A 20,279-nucleotide genomic window follows, 5' to 3' on the forward strand; every position below is an offset into this window, starting at 1 on the left:
AGAAAAAACACACAATTTCAGATCTCCCAACTAGAAGCTCTTGATGCTTAGAGAAAGCCCAGCTCTCACATATCAGCTAGACAGTTCAGCGGTATGTCTGAGATTTCATCTCCTGACAACACAAAATGAATGTTTTCTTCCCTGGTCCAATCAAGTAGAAAGATTGCAGCAAGAGTTGGGGAGGCGTGCGGAAAATCAAATCTGTTAGACCACTGGTCAGTATCTCCTTGTCAAGAACAGCATAATTACTCCTCCATTCACAAATAAAACACCTACCCCTGCCTTGCAAGGGAAAATGAACAGTGCATTCAGTCAAAACACATCTATGTCAGCTAAGCTTTTCTGAAAAACAAGACCCAAAGTCAAATATTGCGATATACCATTCAGAAGCTCGATCAGTGCAGGGATGATGCCAGACTTAGCCAGCAGAGCAGCACAAGAGTCATCCATAGAAACTGTTCCAATCATTATCACCACTTCTAAAACGAGGTCATCCTCTGCAGAGCCTGGTAAATAAGAAGGTAGAAAGTATTACATCACAAAAATTCTTGATCTTGTGGCAGTTATACACTTATCTGTAGACATAATTCTGTTCTTCAGTGTTGCGTTTCCCCAAACAATATAAAAATTATATATAAAGGTAAACAGATTCCAGTCTTAGACAGTACTCTAGGTATTCTTCAAGAGACTCTACTTTGGAAGACCAATCGAACTTTGTACAGACCTGGTTTTAGTTTATCCTTGAGATACGGAACCAGTTTGTACTCTTTCAGCACAAGTTCCCAGTCCAGATCCGGTAATGTCAAGTTTGCAAGCGTTCCCAGGCATTCGATCACAAATTCCTCCTCTTCATCATTTGATATTTGAGCTGCTAAATCACCAACATAATCCTAAAGAAAATACAGCAACAAACATTACAGGTGAATAATCTGGGGTTCTGAAGAACTCACAACTTAGTCAAATCAAAACTAGTTCTCAAAAGAATGTTAAGGAGACTTTTCTCCTGAAACATGGGCTAATAAGGCAGTTTCAGTTCCAGGTGAAGAATAATCCAAGAAAACATTTCAGCCTTCTTCCTCTCCGCCCTTTCATTTTCAAGAGACATGGATCATTTTTTCAGATGTTCCAGAAGTACCTACTACACACACAGCTTGAGACAGCTGTTAGAAGAAAAGAGAAAGAAGATAGACCACACCATACTGAATTAGTGATAGTAAATGGAGTCTTCTTTGTAAAGAAATAACTACAAGAACTTCTGGGGACATAAACAGGGGAATCATGTATTCTACTTACTAATTCCATACTGCTTTAAGACAATTTCATATTTAAACCTCAATTCAACAGTACATTTAGAAGTTCCAGAATTAGGATGCTGTGTTTCCCTCTCTTCTTTTGAAAGAAAAAGCAGCTTTACATGATTAACTGAATATTAAGTATTCAAATTTTTTAAAATATCCACTTACATAAAACATTTGGCACAGTGGAAAAAACAAAACAAAACATACTTTATTTTGCCCTCTAGCTCTAAAAGCAAAGATTTAGGATAACTGTTAATTGTTATGATGTGCACCCCAGCAGCAGGGGTCGGTATTCTTTTTTTTTCTTGTTTTTGTATGTTTGTTTTGGAACAGGGACTTATTGGATGCAGCTTCAGATCTGTTTCCCTGTAGTGAGGAATCCAAATGCTGATCTGCCAGCTGAGATAGCCTTATAAAACAAAACATAAATCAACCCATGACAGCCAAGACAATTTAAACTGGACACCCTGTAAAGACAAAACACAGCAGCTCTCCAAAGCCATCCTTTCCAGTAGGAAGAATCAGAGCTCCCACTAGGTAATAGATAGCACTTACAATAAACTGGCTTTTAGTTGGCCCATCATGTTGTGAAATATTTCTGATCATCTTCATTAACAATGGGTCCTTAAACTTCAAAGCTCGCTTCATTAGCATTTTTAAACCATTTCCTGAAAAGAAACAAACACTTAGGAAATCCTCCAAATAAAAAACTATTAGGAAAGTACTGGCTGATCAAAACAACCCGACACACAAGCACAGAAAAAAAATGGCTTCAATCTTCAAAAGTTTAAGTTGAAAATAAAAGACTTGCTGCTCTGTATACATTCTGTAGCTTCTCTGAAACACCTGTTATCACCACACATATTGGTGGGACGCTTAGGAAGTCAGATAAATAACTAAATGCTTCAGGTGTGCTTAGTCATTTACTCAGATCAGGAAAGGTTCTGGATCCAAACAATTATCCTATTACTGAGTGCAGTTAGTGGAGATGCAGCACAGCTGTTGGTAGCAGCTCAGACACTTCTCACTCCATGGAATAAATACATTGCTGTGGTTTTAAAAGATTATTTACCAGTTGTGGAGTTGATTATGTGGGAATACACAGACATGCACAGATCTGAAGTACTTTATCGCACAGGGCAAGTCCCATTGTTACCATTCAGTTTCCAAAAGATCATCTTGCCTATCTAGTAAGAGCTACTAGCTTGAACTACTTTGTACCTTTAACACAAAATTAGATTCCCCTTTCCACAGAGCTACACAAGAATTTCACAGCGAATTGCTGGCCATATAACACACTGATTGCAGTTGAACTTTTTAGTGTCTACCAGTTTATTGCAGTAGCTCACAGTGAAAATTTTGAGAACATGTGAAAATCAGAGTTATTGATTAATAATGTTCCACTTAAAACTGCTGGTATGAAAACAATGAAGCTTTAAAAGCAATCTAGAGAGTTACTGAATAAAATGCAGAACCCATCTATACCACATAACAAAATGCTAGAACTCAAAAGATGCTCAATTAAAAAAAAATAATGAAAAGATGCAACTAAATGACATCACTGAGCTATTAAGTTGGTTAGCTGAGGATGGGTTTTAGGCATCAGGTAAAATAAAATGCTGATCTCTCCAAACAGTCTTGGTTGCCCACAGTGATGTCATTGGTGTGTTTTACACACAGAAGAGATGTGGGCATCTGGGCCTACTCAGTGCCACTCCTACCACCAAGACCAATTTAGGGAGGACCTGGCAATTTACTTGCAATTATTACCCAAACAACTGTGGTTTATTTTTTAAAACTGCATATACGCATTTATAAATAACTCAAATATATATGTTTTATATATGCAAGTATGTATCAGTACTTACAAGAAAACAGTAAAATCTCAGAATGCTCACCTTCACAGATAAGTTGTACATTTCTTTTGTTAGCAGCAAGGTTAATACAGAAGGAAATAAGTTCCAAGTCAACCCGCTCATCAGGACATTCAAAAAGCATCTTCATTAACTGCCAAAAAATACAAGTACAATTAAGTCATTAATCTTTCCAAAGCATTAGAAGAGCAATGTTACGATGTCAGCTGCAGGACTGTTTTTTTTTTTTTAGTTAATATTCAGCGTTTCTACAGGAACAGTAAAGTGATAAAAGCCAAGAGCACATGATACTTAGCTCCATTATTTGGGGATAATAATGCTTACAAAGTGCCAAAAATGGCAGTTGCTCATCACCTTAAGTTACCTTAGTTAGTTACGTTTTATTGCTACACCTGAATTTGTTATTTTCACTCCTTTTTTCTTTTTTTTAAAGTCGCGAATAGGTAAATTTGTTTTGAAAGTTTAGGTAGACTTAATATAATAATACAATAATAAGATAACCATAAAACCCCTGCAACTTAGCTCCACAGAAAGTCAAGAGTAATACCTACACGTGTAATAAAATTATGACTCTAAACAGATGACTGCAGAGTAACTTTACTACTATTTCCCTTCGAGATTACACTCTTTATGTAAATAAGCTATATCTGCAGCAACGTGCTTTATCTGTGCAGTTTCCATTGCTAGAGCTGAACACTGTCTCATATACCAAAGACTTCTCAATAGCAGCTCTATTCCTTTGGTAACGAGACAGAATTACCTGGGTTAACGTAAGTAGACAATCACCTATAATCCCATTCCAATGTTTAGTAAGAGTCAGGGAATTCCCAGATCGTTCCCTAGGTAAGTATCCTGTGGAGTGCCATCATTTTATACACCTGGCACCTGTACTGTCCATTATATCACAGGCTCTCCTTTTGTTCACTATCACCATTTCTGGAATTGCATATTGAATACATGAAAACGACTCCAATACATCAGGGTTTTTTTTCCCTCCGTTTCCGACCATGGCTTCCTCAATGAGGGGCTGCAGGACATCACCCTCTTTGCTCCTAGAACCTCCTCAAGATTATAACGCAAAGGAGCACGATGACAAGCCTGAGATTAGTAGAAGTAGAAACAACTGAACCTAAAGATAAGCGGGACATATGGTACAAAAAAAATGTAGCTCGGTTTGCATCAAAAACGAGCGGAGGGAGAAGAAAGCAACTACTCATACTGGTGTGCTTGCCCCCTGGTGGAAAGACAGTTTGTAACGCGTTAAATATAGAGCAGGTAACGACCCATTCGGAAAGAGGTAAAAAAAAAAGAAACAAGATTGCAGGAATTTCACTCCAGAGTATTATGCTACAGCAATTCCATATGTTTATCTATTATCAGACAGCAGGCTGGCATTCTAAATAGACACACATGGACACGCACAAAAAAAAATAAATTAAAAAGTTACCATATAGTTATTCATCTCTTTTTCCGGCACTTTCACATACTGTTTTAAAAGCTATCATTGATTTCTTCCCCTCTTTCTTAAAAAGGTAGAATCAGATTTCCCTAGGTTGTTTTAAAAACTTATAAAATCCTCAGTTTATTAAATCCTTAAGCCTGACAGTCACAAAGAGTGAATTAGCCAGAGAAGAAAGTTGCCACTTAACAAGTAGAACATGAGCATTCAAAAATCACCCCCTGCAACTCTACTGTTACAAAACCTTTAAAAACAGATTTTAAAAACCCTTCAAATAATTTGAAGGGAAACATTCTCATTACTTACACAATACAAAATCTGTGGAAATTAGATGTTTAACAAGATGGGATTACACTGTTAATTACTGAAGTACTTCTCTATAAAAAGAAAAATATATCCAGTTTCAATTAAAGCCGTTCAAATTTTAAAATAATAGTTTCGTACGAGCTTCATGTTTCCCATTATGTCTTCATTTAATTTGATTGCTTCTTGTGCCACTTCAAAAGGAAGAGTAATTGCTGCCAAATAGGAAATATTAAAATTAAATTTGTTCTGCTTTTACTATGTCCATTGTCATCTTTTACTGATTTAACAGGAAGGCAGTAAAAAGGCTGCAGCATGTGCAATGAAGAGGCAGTAGTGTTCAATCAGACAAGTCCCATATTGAGTATCAGATACCACAGACCAGGACTGAAATCACTGTGTCTAGACTCTCTGGCACCTGCCTTCACTTATTTACCAGTGACCAGAGGCCAACCCCCACAGCTCTCTGTTCACATACACCTCTGGCCAACCCCCTCCCCAAGCCCGGCTCCAACATCTTTGAATGATTATGCCAGAAGTGCATGCCTCAGGAATCTCTCCCGACCGGCTACTCCCTAACTCTGCTGTTTGAAGTGATGCTCTGGTTTCTGAACTTCAGCAGATAATGGCGGACAGGAGCAAAGGGTGCTGTCAAGAGAGGACGTTTACCAGCATTAAGCTGAAAAGAAGCTTATAGATCAAAGAGGGGCCAAACGGGACAACCGGGGGGAAAACATGTGGGGAGCTGCGGAGAACCTTGCGCACTGCTCTGCGGTAAAATATTAAATATCGCCATGACATCACTGCCTAACCATGCCCTTTGATTGGCCAGGTTATTACCAATAAAGGCTTTTATAAGCATCTGGATGGCATTTGCACCTATTTAAACAAAACACGCATTGCTGAGGTCTAAACAAGAATGAACTGTTAATACTCACTTTTAACTGTTACTAGAATAGCACCCACTAACTCCTGCCATCCGCAAGGATGTTTACCTGGGACAGCACGCGCAAGCCCTCGTGCGGCACTTCGTCCATTCAAAATGACAACAGGGGACTGATTTTCCAATCACTTTCTACAACGGCTAAACATTCGTTATTGAGTATTTGCCAGTTTAGATGTACAGCTTCCCTTAAAAAGGAAACAAACCCACAGAAGAACACACACTACTACTGAAAAGTGAATTTGGTTTTCCAAGGTGGAACCAGACAACAGGGAGTCCCTCTAAAAAGGTCGTTTTCTTCTCCTGATGCCTTATCCACTTCCCCATGTTTTCTATTACCTCTGCCTTCCTTAACAACTGACCTGATTCTGAACATTCATTAATAGAATTTAAGGTCTGGTTGGCCAGCTTGTTCTGCTTGAACAGTCGACAGATGTGATCGTGAATAATTAACACTGACCACTGAAGCATCACTAGCCACAGGCATCCCTCGAATGTTGCAGTTTAAGCCAAAGTCCAACAAAGGCAGCAGAATTTGTGTCTCCTGCTCCACTAGTCTTTGGATGGAGCTCTGTAAGCACTAGTTCAAACAGTATCAGAAGAATGAAGCTCACCAAAACTCAGAGTATGATATCTCTGAATTTCCACAGCTCTTTACATTTGGCACTGGGTATCTAAGAGCCATGCCAAGATTCCCTGAAAGCACATCACAAGCCAGCCCTGAAACACAGCACATGAGTTCCAGTTCTGCTGGCAACTGCTCAGAACAAAGCAGGTCCCTTATATCATGCAAATGTCTTAACATATAGCCGCTTCTTGTGGCAGAAAAGGCAATCGGGAAGATGTTTACAAGACCATTTTATAACATGTGCTAGTTATTCCCACCAGTCGTCCTCTCGCTCTTCTCCAAAATCCTCCTGTATTTCGAAAACCATCACCATTTTTGTCACGAGATAATGACCAGAAACATTCCGAACACTTTCCATGGCAACTTCCCATTCTGGATGTATTTGATGTTAAAAACATGTTTGGCAGGAAAGAAGACAGCGTGGTGCAATTCTGAAAAAGCTAACACAGAGCTTTTACACTTATGCAACATTGGCTTTTTCAACTTTAGTCTCATCAGGAGAGACAAAAAGAGCAGCAAAAAGATTTGGTACTTGTTAAAAAACTCAAGTACAACAAACAACGAAATACGCAAAAAAACATAGACCCAAACTCCAACCCCCCATGATATTGTGTCTCTGCTCAGATCAAAGACTATGACAAAATGTTATGTAACAAACTGTAGCCTGAAAGATCGGAGAAGAGCCTTCCATAGCCTTCGAGTCTCCCCCGTACGCATGCCTGCAGTTGGAAAAGGAATTGTCATGTAGCAACATAACACTGCTTGGCTGGTTTCCAGTTCATATCCTGTAATACTGGAGACGTTGAAATTTTGATACCCAATGGGATCAGAAAAGAATGCCTTCTACAACTGTAAAGGAAATACTTTCCACAAGGTTCCCCGAGGACCTGCTGTGCACAAGCTTTAATCTCTTTCAAGCGTTCCCGAGCTTTTGTAGAAATTCATCAGGTCACCTGTATTTTTTCCAATTCACTGACGCAGCTCGAGTGTCAGCAGCACTGACTGTCTCCTGTCCTTTTTCTGGGGACCATGAAAAGTCAGCAAGAACAGTCAGGGTGCCCCGTGAGCAGGCACTTCACCACCGCCCCAGCAGCGCCGTGGTTGTTCCCACTTTCCCCTGTGGGTGTCAGTGCGGGCTCTGCTATGAGTGAGGAAAAGACACACAGGAAAAGATGCCTCTTAAGGAGCTCATCACACATACCTGTGGGATACAGTCTGTGTAGGCAAACATCGATTTAAAGCGATCGTCCATGCTTATGTGATAGAGAATACACATTGCCACTTGTTTGTAGTTTTCGTTTGCTAGAAGGAGAAAAAAAAAAAATCTGTATTAACAGAAGCCTAGTATTTCAAAGGGGAAAACCAAAAGCACAAAAAAACCTAGCTAATAAGGGGAAAATTTAAATCACAAATGCAACATTAGGGAAACGGTCTTGCCTGACCTATCCAAATTAACCACCATCAGTTTCCAGGCTTCGACATTAAATATCAAATGTAATGCTGACTTAGTTGTTGATATTCCTGTTGAAACAACAAGCTTGTCTCAAAGCAAAATAATAGAGAACATACCAATGCCAGGGAGAAAAACAAGAACCACCAGTAAAATGTGTTGTAGAAGAAACCTACTGCCTTTTATGTCAGTCATATATCTCCTGTTTTATTATCCTGAATAATAATATTATCCTGTGGGAACCTGTTTTGTTCCAGACATTTCAAAGACCACATTACTGTATTTTCACATGAATACCAAAGAACTAAAGATTCTCAGGAAAAACTGGAGCAGTTAACGTGAGTAGGCTGTGAAGTATTTAACTGAGAGTTTCTATAACACCAACTTAGACAAACTGACAAATATTTAAGAACAACACAGACAAGCTTGATCCTGACTCACTGCTGAAATCTGGACTGAGCATTCTCTTGAGTTCTCTTCCAGTCCTACGTTATCAGGATACTGGCTATATATGGAATAAAACATTCATTTGAATGCTTGTATTAGTTAGACCAGGATGGAATAAGGTTACCAGCACAAAACTTATTCACAGTTCTTACACAACTGATCAGAAATATCCTACCTCTCACTACTATTTAAACTATGTTAAACCATAGCTGTTTAATATTCAACGAAGCATCAAGACCTCAACTAACAACCACCACAGTTAAATCTTTCTTCTGCATACATCACTGGGAGCTGGGACTTCCTTGAAGAAGCAAGGGTATGATGTGTTTATCCTGAGAACGCACATTTGTGCCTTTTTTCAAAACTGAATTACCAAAAAAGACCCATGAAACCCTTCTGGCAGTTGCCACACAACAGTGAAGTATTCTTTGCAGTGCTAAATCTAAAAACATAGCTGACCTTTCAGATCCTTCTGGATTCTTACAAGTCGTGTTTTTTAAAACAGGTATCACAACCTTCCACATACTTAACAGCTGGAGAAAGGATAACAGCCAAATCTGAAAGCTACTCTGGCTATTATTAAAATAAAAGCACAAACAGTAGTAGAGTTGCTAAAGCATACACACCGTTTTGAAGTAAGCAAAATGAAGTGTTCATTATCTTTTGTGCTGCTCTTGTGACTGGTTATCTCACCTACCTATTCACATTGTAAATCCCAAAAAGCACATGAAGAAAACTTCCCATACATACAGCTAAATGCTTCTCCTAAGCAAATATAAAAAAAAAAATTAAAGAGTAAATTATGCCTTTAAATTTCACAGGGATAAGAGAGAAAAAAAAAACACAACCAAAACCTAGAACTGTTTACACTGCTCTTAACACTTCTCTCTATGCCTCTGTTTAAGGCTCAAACAAGACTCAAATTTAAGACTCAAATTACAATTACACTTTGTTGGATAATGCAGGAAACACTACGTTAAGGGAAAGGTAGGCCAGTATAAAAGGGAGAAAAGTTGGCTCCCCAGAACAACAACAGTGAAAATAAACTAGAGTGGAGCTGGACCAGACCTTCATCAGGCAGTGAACACGAGTGGTAACAACTTATATCTGTTTAACCTGTATCCTTCACGACTTTTTTCTCCTCATTTTTGCAAGCTCCAACTGTGCTAAGATAAAGCATCTGCTAAGATTCAGTCTTATACTTATTAGCAATAGCAGCTTCCTGGTATTTGCCAATACTGGTAGCTTATTTCCAAATAAAATAACCTACTAGAGGAGCAAAGAAACGCTGAAGAAACGCTGCATAATTTTCTCTCCCCTTTTTTCAAAGGTGCTGCCTGCCATAGTTTTTCTAATGTCTAAACAACACCTTGGGTGAGTGCTGAATGATAGAACTGCCTCAGTTTGTAAACTGCCAAAAATCATCACAAAAGATCTACTTACCCAATCTAAGTGTGGAGAATATCTAGAATTAAATTTATTTAATTTAAATGAACTCTTGCTCAGGAATTGTTTTTTAATGACTGGCACTTAAATAATTCTCCTGAATTATGGCCCATAAGGCATATTTCACGGCACACAAAAGGCCAAGACAGTTATAGTTCCAAAAAGTAGAGTTAAATTCAAATTCCTTCCTGCTCTGCAGTTAACTGACCCTCTAAACCCCTGTCCTACTGGTGACACAGGGAACAGAGAAGGGGTTAGTCACAGGGACTGACTGCACAGGCTCAGCAAGGAAGTCTTTTTCAACTGTGAACAAACAAAAAAAACCCCACCTCCTGTGTTCTATTAATTTGAAGATGAAAATAAACAACAGAACTAAATCTAAAGGAAAACAGTATGCAGCTAAATCAGCTTTTAAGTATTTAATGATGTACACATTTTATGTTTAGTTTTATTTTAATTTCCCAGAAAGGAGTAAATTTCAGGCTGATGTCTGTAAGTTTCACTTTCCCTGTTGAAGCACTTCGGTGTGGAAAAGGCAGAACCTCCTGACTTTTTTCATTTCTCCTGCTAAACAGTGGCAAGTCACAATTCAAGCAAACAAACACTTCGGGGTAATCAAGAGGAAGTGGTTGGCTCTAAGCACAGCCAGCATGATTTAATTGTTAATTTGGGAAGCATAGAGCCTATTAGAACACCGATTGGAAACAGTGCAGATCTAGTTTGTCAAAGGTTAGAAAGAACAGATTCAACAGCTGTAGCACCTGAAACACTGAGGATCTTTCTGCAGGCTGAAGGTTGTATAAAAAGGAAAGTGTTGGACTGAAAAATCCATCAAGCCAACTGCCTACCCTCCTTTTATGCAGGGACTTCATTTCCCAAAATACAAACTGGCAGCTATAGACCATTGAGTACGCCAGTACCAAGCTTACTTTTTGAAAAATATTTTATCCTCATGTGAATGCTAATGAATAAAGCCCTAAGTCAGGCACTGTTTAGAGAGTTGGCTGTAAAAATTTCAGCCCCCTCCCAGTACCTGTCTGGAGCAGAGCTTTCCAAAGCATGGAAGCGATACCTTTTCTGTAGTTTTTGACCACTGCTGAAGGCCACACACGAAAAAGCAGACACTGCAAGGAAGGCTTCCTTGTGACTTGGTACAGTAGGCATCAATTATTCCCCTAACTAGGAAAAGCAAGAGAAAGAAGAAAACCAGATCTCTGCCAAACGTGTTCATACAAATCACCCAAGTTTTGGTGGGGTGCCAGAAAGTTGTGGCCTACAAACGCTGGTAGTTCCGAGCATCAAGCTTTTTATGACTGAAGGTGGAATAGCCAAATGGCCTAAAGCAGTAAGAGCAGCCCTGGAAAATAATGGCCTAGTCATTATGGATTCTTCTGGTATTTATGGCAATAAAACATGAATCATAATGAACTCATTGGATATTAAATGAGGGGGTCATGAGTACTTTGATAGGATTTCCACAAGAATTTACCATTAATTAACCAAATAATTATTTGAAAGTGTTACTAAATTATTCTTAGTTCTTATACAGTCATTCCAGAGAAATTGGTCATTCCCAGCTGAGGGCAGTTAATGCCTTAACAAACCGGTCATTAACTGCAGTTACTGATTTTGTGGGAATTATTGTGTTATAAAATACACTCAACAGTTTATAGAAACAATACTTGGATTTTTTTTCGATTTTTTTTTTTTTTTGCAGCTGTAGTTCAGCTGGAGCAGCTGGGATGGAAAAATATCAGGTCCCTCGGGCTGTTTTCACAACTAGTTTTCTGCAAATTAGAGAGGGAAATAAATACATGATGGGTTCTGAGTTCAAAATGGCTTCAGATTTTTAGCCTTTGAACATTAATAAGGAGCCATGTGCCAGTTCTGTGGACCAATGCCTGAATTCCACGTCTAGTTCTTACCAAGGTTAAAGATCTGAATAGTACTAGTAGCAGAAGCTAAAGAAAAAAAAAAAACCCACACCATTTCTTGATCAAAAAATCAGGTCCTACATTTTGGTGGAGTTTGTGAGTTTAAAATGAAAAAATCCTTCATTAGCTCCATGATCACAAAAGAGAAACTCCAGAGCCGTAAAACTGAAAGGCCAATCTGAGTTGCAGCAGCAGCATTCAGCTTTCAAATGCTAAAGTAAAAATGAGAATATAAATTATGGACTAAATTATTCAAATGCAATACTATCAGTAATCCAAGCAGCCATCATTTCTAATGAAATTATCAATGTCTCCACATTAGATTTGAAATATACCCTATCCAACTCATGTGCAAAACATTAAGTACACTAAATCAAAACCAGAACAGAAAGGTAAATACCTATTAAAAGGGCATAGTGAATCTTCAGTTTCAGACTCTGATACTCTCAAGTCAAATGTGCTGCAGAATTAGGCAAATAAGAAATCTAGACAGATAGGAATGTCAAACTGAGTATCTATACGCCGTCTCTCACTGCCATCCGAAAACGCTGAATTCAACAGTTTATGCACATGTCTCATAATTAGCAGCCCTCCTAGGAAAAAAGTGGTGGAAAGGTATCCCTGCTTACCTCTATCCCATATTATTCCGTGCAATCAGCTCCAAAACAGTTGGACTAAGTTATTCCATGTGTGATTGAGACACATATTGGTTTGATTTACATACACAAATATAAATAGTATTGGATATATCAGTTTATTTTATCAAGAGAACCTGAGAGAATTTTCAGATCTGCTCATACTCAAGGAATTTAGGCATTGTAAATAATACATTATTATATTAATTACATACTAATAACTCCTCTTGTGCCACCTTTATGTTACCTGAAACTGTCGTCATAGCATAACTTAAAACACTGATTTTGCCATGGCTGCAGGTTTGTGTGTGTGTGTGTGTGTGTGTGTGAAGGGAGGTTTCTGATTTCTCTTCTCCCAAAGAACTGAGTACATGCTGCAGCCGAAACATGTAGTAAACAAAGATGGAATTACAACGATGAATCCTAAGCCGAAGGGCCAATAAAGGGCTGAGTTATTTAATGTTACAGATATAGACAAAAATGAAGCCGCACATCTGGAACCCCAGGCTCAATTTCTTTGCCTGGAACTCTATGCAAGACACACTGAAAAATACACAGTGAACACCTCACTGCAGTGTTGCTACTCATAGGAGACAACAAAACATAGCCACTGGGTAGACAACACACTGCTAAATATAGACACGTCCTTTTTTTGATCTTTCTACAGAAGAAGAAATATAAAATTGTTATTTAGAATGTCCTACAACCAACCAAACTCATGCAAATTCAGAGAAATTGGAAGCTGATTGGTTGTAATATCCCCTACAGTGCACAAACCAGAGATATATTCAATTAGATGTTCAAATCATAAAGAAAACAGCAAGCAACAGGATTATCCCTGAAGGAAGAAAATAAAGCTACTTTTCTTTTCTCCACAAAAGAAAACCATTCTGGGTCAGGCTGTGACCAAGAAAGAAAGCAATGGATAGAAAAAGAATTAACTACTCTGATTACCAAAAAATGTAAATCAGAAGAGATGGTTCTTAGACTGGATCAAACCAAGAAAACACCCACTTCCAAAGCCAATGGAAAAAATTCCAAGTAAAGTTGTTCCTTTAGAAGCCTCCACCAAGCTACACAGATTAAATGCTCACACCAGGACAACAATTAAATGGAAACTTACAGGACATGCATAGTTTCTGCCATATCTGTGCTATACTTCATTAAGCTATGTCAACTGCTCCAAGTACTATCACCAGAAAATATTGAGACTGCTCTAAAAGCTCCCTTCCAGTCTGCTCGTTTGTGGTTCAGCGGAAGCAGAAATAGGTGGTTTTCCGTGCTCCTGGCTCTGCGGGCGCACAGCTCTGCAGCAGAGCAGCCTCCATTCTGAATGGATGGTGCGGCTACATTTCAAAATGCTCCTGCTTGGAGGAGAGAAACCCCAAATACAGGGCTGCTACCTTTCACTTTGAGAAAAGGATGATTCACTGCATTCAAATGGAAACTGGTTTTACTCGTGTTTCAGTCACTGAACTGCAAAGCTGTTTCAAATCCACTTAGCCCAAAAAGTACAGTTAAAAAGTCGAGCTTCTCCATCTTTCAGATAACAAGAATTAATCTCAGCATTATTCAAGATATAGTTCCTGTGCAAGTACCAGCATAAGCTTATTGGCAAAGTCTTGGAAAAAAGGAAAACAATTCAGTTGTATTATTCTTCTTGTGAAGGCATTACAGCTTTATTATTTAAAGTGTCATTTGCTGATGATCTACAATTTCCTCACAGATCTGATACTTTTCCAAAAAGAATAAAAAGACATTTGAGGCCCTTTACAACACAAGTTTGGCTTTACAAAATGCGACTACTTGAATTTGTAGGATTACCTAAAAATATTATGTTACAAATTTCAGTTATTCATTCCTTATTATACACTACAATTTATCAGTAGCACGAAGCAGGGATGGTGAAGGCTTTTACCTTAAAGTCAGTTGTGATTCTATTTCTGTTTCAAACACAGTATTAGTGATACTGACATCTCAGTACTTTGAGTTCTGTATTTTTCATCAGAAATCGACTTTTCTTTAATAACACTGAGGTTTGCTGCCTAATGCATATTTAAGGTATGTAATTAAGTGCTTGGTCCTAATGCACCCAACATTCTCCTTAAGTCAGTCAGATACGATTGAACTTCTAATAAGGACTGAACTTCTAATAACAATTTGTAAGTTGAATGTTAAAAAGATGCTTTTGGCTTGTGTTTCTTTTGGTTGTTTTTTTCTGCTTGTTTGTTGTTGTGTTGTTTTTTTTTTCTCTAAGCCTTGGTCATACTCACCATAAATGCTAAAAAACCCTACCATTAAAATAAATCCTTTAATAATTACTCTTTCCAGCAGACCGGTCCCTGTAGTTGAACTGTTACTTAATGTGCTTCAGCCAGCCTTTACTCTAAAGGAATTGAGAGACCCCAGGCAATATTCACACAACAAGTATTGAAACCAGCTGCTGCAGAGCCACCTTAGGAAAAAAAGGTTTCTCAATTTAATTGGGAAAACAGGAGGAAGCATAAATTTTACTGCCATTAATAACTTCAAGCAATCCCAATATGACTTTACCTCACCCTGATGGCTGGACATGTGCTTTTTGTTAGGGTCTTTGCCACATCTGACCCCTATTGTTTGCTCACTTGATCAGGTAAGAAAATGTATGTTTCTTTATAGGATAAACGAGGCCTATTAAAGTCAGAAAAAAACACTGCAGTAGCCTATAAGAAGCTTCATTTTTCAACATATGTGTGAAGCTCCATAATAAGTTCATTACAAAAAGGCCAAGTGAACTCATAAAGAGAACACATCTACTTTAAGCCTTCTTAAAAGAAACTTTCATAAAAGGAGTAGAACATTAAAAACCCACAGCACTCTGTTAATTAGAGAGCAAAGTACTTCTTAGGTTTTTAAACAGCAGTCAACATCTAATCCAGCTTGACCGAGTACCGTATCAAAACTTGATTGTTAAGAAACTCAATGTACAACTATTTGGCAATTCTTTGATTGCTCATTAAGCCTAAACTGTAAAGAATGAAAAAACAGCAGAGGAATTCCGGCAGTTCCAGAAAAGATTTTTGGTGATAAAACTCTCAAAAATTCTAGCAATGAATCTGGTAAACAGAGTCTTAATTGTATTGTCAAAGTCTAACCTACTTTAAGGTTTGCAAACTATTGCATAGCCCTTAGACTTCTACATAACATCAGGTGACTACAACTTGGTTTCAGCACACTGAGAACACTGAGAAATTAAGATCATCAGGCCAGGATGCTCACATTAATAAAGCTTCTAGGCTCGATACGTACTGGGACTGACAAAACTATGCTGCCAGTACTTGGGACTGATCACACTGAATTTCAGAATGTATAACAAACATCTACTTGGCTGAATATAAATCCACATTTTCTTTCAGTCACTGTTATCTGTACTGCAAAACCATAACACAAGATGTTCTTCACCACTTAAAATCTTTTTGAGATTGAATACCTTGGCACTGTGTAACACTTTCACCGCAAGATGCACAACCTTCTCCACTCCACGTCCCTTTTAGGCCCAATACGCAGCTGGTACTGTTTTGTGACCCACCCATGTTTCAGCTCATCAATACCTGTGCTCAATCAGTCCTTGATTTTTAAAAGGAGCTACCTATGTCAGGCAGCCAAGGAGACACTTTAGTCTAACTTCCAAGCATAACGGGGTTTCCGTTCTTTAAGCATAACTGGCACTGGGAAGTGAATAAATAGAAAAAAGAAAAGTTTGTTGACTGTATACAGCCAGACTGACCCCTTTTACCCTTACCCTATACGCAGCAACACAGCTCCCACTGTAACAGCTTTTGCACCATTTCCTACCATTCGTATCCTTGGGAGAGGAATAACTCACAGGTGGATACTGAAGCCCCATATCGCATTCTACACCTGCATCCTGCCCGGAACTCCTTCTGAACAACGGGCCACTAAGAAGAGTTTGCACCCTGCCATACACTGAAGCCCCAGTATCGCATTCTACACCTGCATCCTGCCCGGAGCTCCTTCTGAATAGTGGGCCACTAAGAAGAGTTTGCACCCTGCCATAATGCACACAGCAGCACTGTGCTGCACAAACTGCCTGCTGCTCTCACGGAGAACGGAGAACTATTTGTCTCATTTCACAAAGGCTAAGAAACCACTCAGACGCAGTACAAAATAGCACCCTTACTAGAAGAATAGGAATCACAAGCTGTGCACATATTTAAAAGAACTGTACTAAAAATTTTGTATTCGGTTTGACCAGTTAACTGAAAAACAAAGTGGATTTGGGCCAAACAACAAGTGAAGAGTTTTTATTCTTCCTTGTAGACAATGCTTTCTTCTGTTTGCTACCAGGGCCTGTAATTTAGAAACCAATCGCACACCCAGGGGAAGAATGATGAAGAAAAGGTAATATTTCCCTTCTGTCCAACAGTGAAGGAGCATTCCCAGGGCCAAAAGAAGGACGTGAACCTGTTTTCTCAAAGTTCAGCTCTACCTCTCTCTCCTTCAGAGAGAACACTTTCCACAAGTGAACGCACTAATAATCAAACTACTGCATTTGGAGCAAGTCACTCCTCCACTTTGCTTAAATTCTTCCACAAAATGAGAGCACTCCAAGAGTGAAGAACAGTCTATAGCATGTTGCTTTGGTCTCTCCTGCTGAGATGACAATTAGAGAGCACTGAATCTGTGATTTCCACATTTCAGGCACTTGTCTAGTTTAAACCACTTGATGAATTCAGATGAATTCTCACCTTAATCCACTGAAGCCATATCTCATCTTAATTCACCAAAGCCATACTTCACATATAGTGGCACATAAAGCATTCACACAGAGAACTTATAAAAAAGAATGATCACTCTGTAAATATAGTTTCTAAGTAAAGCAAAGCCACTAGTACAGAAAACATTCTCCACAGATCCCTAATGACTAAATAGTTACAAGGATTTCTTCAATAACCGAAGTCACACGAATCAACAAAATCTCACACCTCTTCTAGCAGCTTCTATATGAAAAACTGAATTCAGCAGGCTGTACCTCAAGCCGCCACAGCTCTACTCTAACTCCTGATCTCAAGTCTGAAGCCAAATTTCCCTCAGCTGCACCCAATTCTTTGAGATTCAGAGCATAACAAAGATCAGCTGTAGTTGATTAACTTGGGTGCCTGGAGGGAGCAAGAGGAGTCTTGTCATATACAATTCTTGAGGCTTGTGAAGAGAAGCCGCGAAAGCTTGCAAGTGGTGTTGACTGGCAAAGCTACACGGGGAAGAAGGCATTGGCACTGCTAAAAAGAAAATGCTAATTGAAATGGAAACCAAGACTAAGCAGAATGTCTCACACCCATGTTTTCAACAGCAGCCTCAACACTCTGGAGTGAGAAGGAAAGAAGATGGTCCGTCTCCAGTATACCCCTGCCACAATTTGTCCATTCCAGATAGCTCAGTTGAAGACAGTTCACCCCCTTCACTTCCTGCTCCTAAGCCACTACGTGTCCCTCAGGAAAGCGGCATGTCCTCCAGAACTCGGTGCTCAGCCCTAAAGCGCTGCCTCATCCTTTCATTCTTTGCCATCTCAGCTCTCCCCTTAAACACCTTCTACATTTAATTTATACTCATCTTAAACGCAGCGTTAAAGACTCAAAGCCTCAGCCCAAGCAAATGTTATATTTCAGTAGGCTGAGTCAACAAACGTGACCTCTTGGCATTAGGAGCTGTATGGTAACTTGTCAACAGCTGCTGAGGTATGTCAGCACTTTCAGGTGTCCTGCAAATGTGAGCCGAAGGGTACTGACTTGAATAATGTGTGTTTAATACCCAAGTAACCTGTATAAAAGGGGCATCTGGCACATGACTATTTTATTAAGGGTTGCGGGCTTCCTTGAGACAGGACACACAAAGGGATGTATTTGAGAATTATTCGAATCACTGTATCAAGAAGTTTCATGAATCACAGAGCTGGCTTAAGAAAAAAGTAATATACTATATTTCTACCCCCTTTTTCTAACAAGAACACTGCAAAATAACAATTAAGTAATTCTGCAGGAAGGAGCTGGGGCAAACCGTACGTGTCGGAGAGAGAGGAGAGAGAGAGGAGAGAGAGGAGAGAGAGAGGAGAGAGAGGAGAGAGAGGAGAGAGAGGGGAAAAAATTAAAAAAGGAAAAAAGAAAAATAAAAAAAAAAGAAAAGAAAAAAGGAAAAAAAAAGAAAAAGAAAAAGGGTCAAACACTTCCAACTCAGCTAAAGAAGAGCAATCCTCAGAGCCAAACAGATAGAGAAGCTTCTGGAAGGAGTAGGAGAACTTGCTGTAGATTACCCTAACAGCCACTTCAGGAACAGATTGCAGTTCTAGCAGCCAGTTCTCCTGAGCTAAACATCCTTCTGCACAGGCCTACTTATAGCTAAAGAGAACAACGTTTGAAAAGAAACTGTCACTTTCATGTTAGAATCAGAAACTAGGAAGCAGATATTTAACCAATGAGTTTAGCAACAAGGCCATAAACATCCCTCTGCACAGGCCTACTTACAGCTACAAGAGAACAGCATTTGAAAAGAAACTGTCACTTCCACATTAGAATCAGAAACTGGAAAGCACATATTTAACCAATGAGTTTAGCAACAAGGCCATGTTTAGGCTGAATGCAAAATGGGGAAGGCGAACAATCCTGAGAGACTACACAAAGCCAGGGGAGAAAACTCACAGATTCCTCTGCACAGGCCTACTTACAGCTACAAGAGAACAGCATTTGAAAAGAAACTGTCACTTCCACATTAGAATCAGAAACTGGAAAGCACATATTTAACCAATGAGTTTAGCAACAAGGCCATGTTTAGGCTGAATGCAAAATGGGGAAGGCGAACAATCCTGAGAGACTACACAAAGCCAGGGGAGAAAACTCACAGATTCCCCACTGCGTTCCACTTGTTACAATCACATCTGGTTACAGAAGCTGCCCCACTGGATTTAGCATCTCCCAAACCCAATGTATCTCAGAAAGCTTCAATTTGAATCAATGTTTCTCACATTTACAAGATCCTCAACTCCCACTTAAACAGCAATTCTTATGGCCAAATCCTGCTAAACATTTAGTGTATCTACCAGAGCCGCCTCTAGATACAAGAAAGAGCAATTAAAACTCCCTGTTGAGAACTCAAGTATATAACAACAACCAATTTAGAAAATTTCTGCTTCTTCCAAACTCCTTAAGACAACAAGAAGTTTCACTTGTACCCACAGTATTCACAACACTGTAACACAAGTTACAGACTGCCACAGGGAAAGTAAAAATCAATACTGACTAGAGTTGAAGATGACAAAGCTGGGAAATTTTTGATTCCTCTTTGTGAAATATTAAGGTAACAAGAGGCAGCAGGTATATCAAGCTTCACTAAAAAAAATTACAATAATTAAAAAAAGGTGGTTGGTATTTCAACCAATTAAGCTCTGTGAAGTTGCTGTCTATTCTTCCTAGGTTCTTCCCCAAAATTACAAGCACCACGCACGTATAAGCTTACATGGTTTTCAGGTAGCTATCAAAATTATTTTTAAAGACTAGAAGATTCATTCATCAATTTAAAAGAAGCTAGGACTAACCAGTTATTTTAAAATTCCTTTTAAATCTACATCTCAAAAGATGGTTTGAATGCTAGTAAGTTGGGAGCGGTGAGGCAGTTCTTCGACAAAGAGAAAAGTGACACGGAAACTTTTAGGCACGCTGTATCGTGATGCAAACAGGTTCATTGTCCCTGCTGAAACCTCTGTGTTAGAGCAAAAGACAGTATACCTAGAAGTCCAGTGAGTTTGGGAAGCAGACCAACTTGGACCATTTTATTTCTCAGGCCTGTGTCAAAGGAGAGATTTAGCAGGAGTC

The 20,279-nt window shown here is 39.0% G+C and overlaps 1 protein-coding gene across 1 annotated transcript in view; it reads right to left on the reverse strand.

The window, feature by feature from the left end:
• The window catches only part of KIFAP3 (kinesin-associated protein 3), a 64,347-nt gene that overhangs the window by 33,009 nt on the left and 11,059 nt on the right, over positions 1 to 20,279 (reverse strand). The window contains 6 exon segments of the mRNA XM_009875915.1: positions 381 to 506; positions 725 to 890; positions 1,854 to 1,966; positions 3,197 to 3,305; positions 7,707 to 7,807; positions 20,193 to 20,279. The exon segment at positions 20,193 to 20,279 is cut by the window's right edge and continues 15 nt beyond it. Of these exon segments, the coding sequence (XP_009874217.1) occupies positions 381 to 506; positions 725 to 890; positions 1,854 to 1,966; positions 3,197 to 3,305; positions 7,707 to 7,807; positions 20,193 to 20,279 (702 nt within the window).

Source organism: Apaloderma vittatum, unplaced genomic scaffold (assembly GCF_000703405.1).
Source record: "Apaloderma vittatum isolate BGI_N311 unplaced genomic scaffold, ASM70340v1 scaffold7209, whole genome shotgun sequence".
In the NCBI taxonomy this organism is placed as follows: domain Eukaryota; kingdom Metazoa; phylum Chordata; class Aves; order Trogoniformes; family Trogonidae; genus Apaloderma; species Apaloderma vittatum.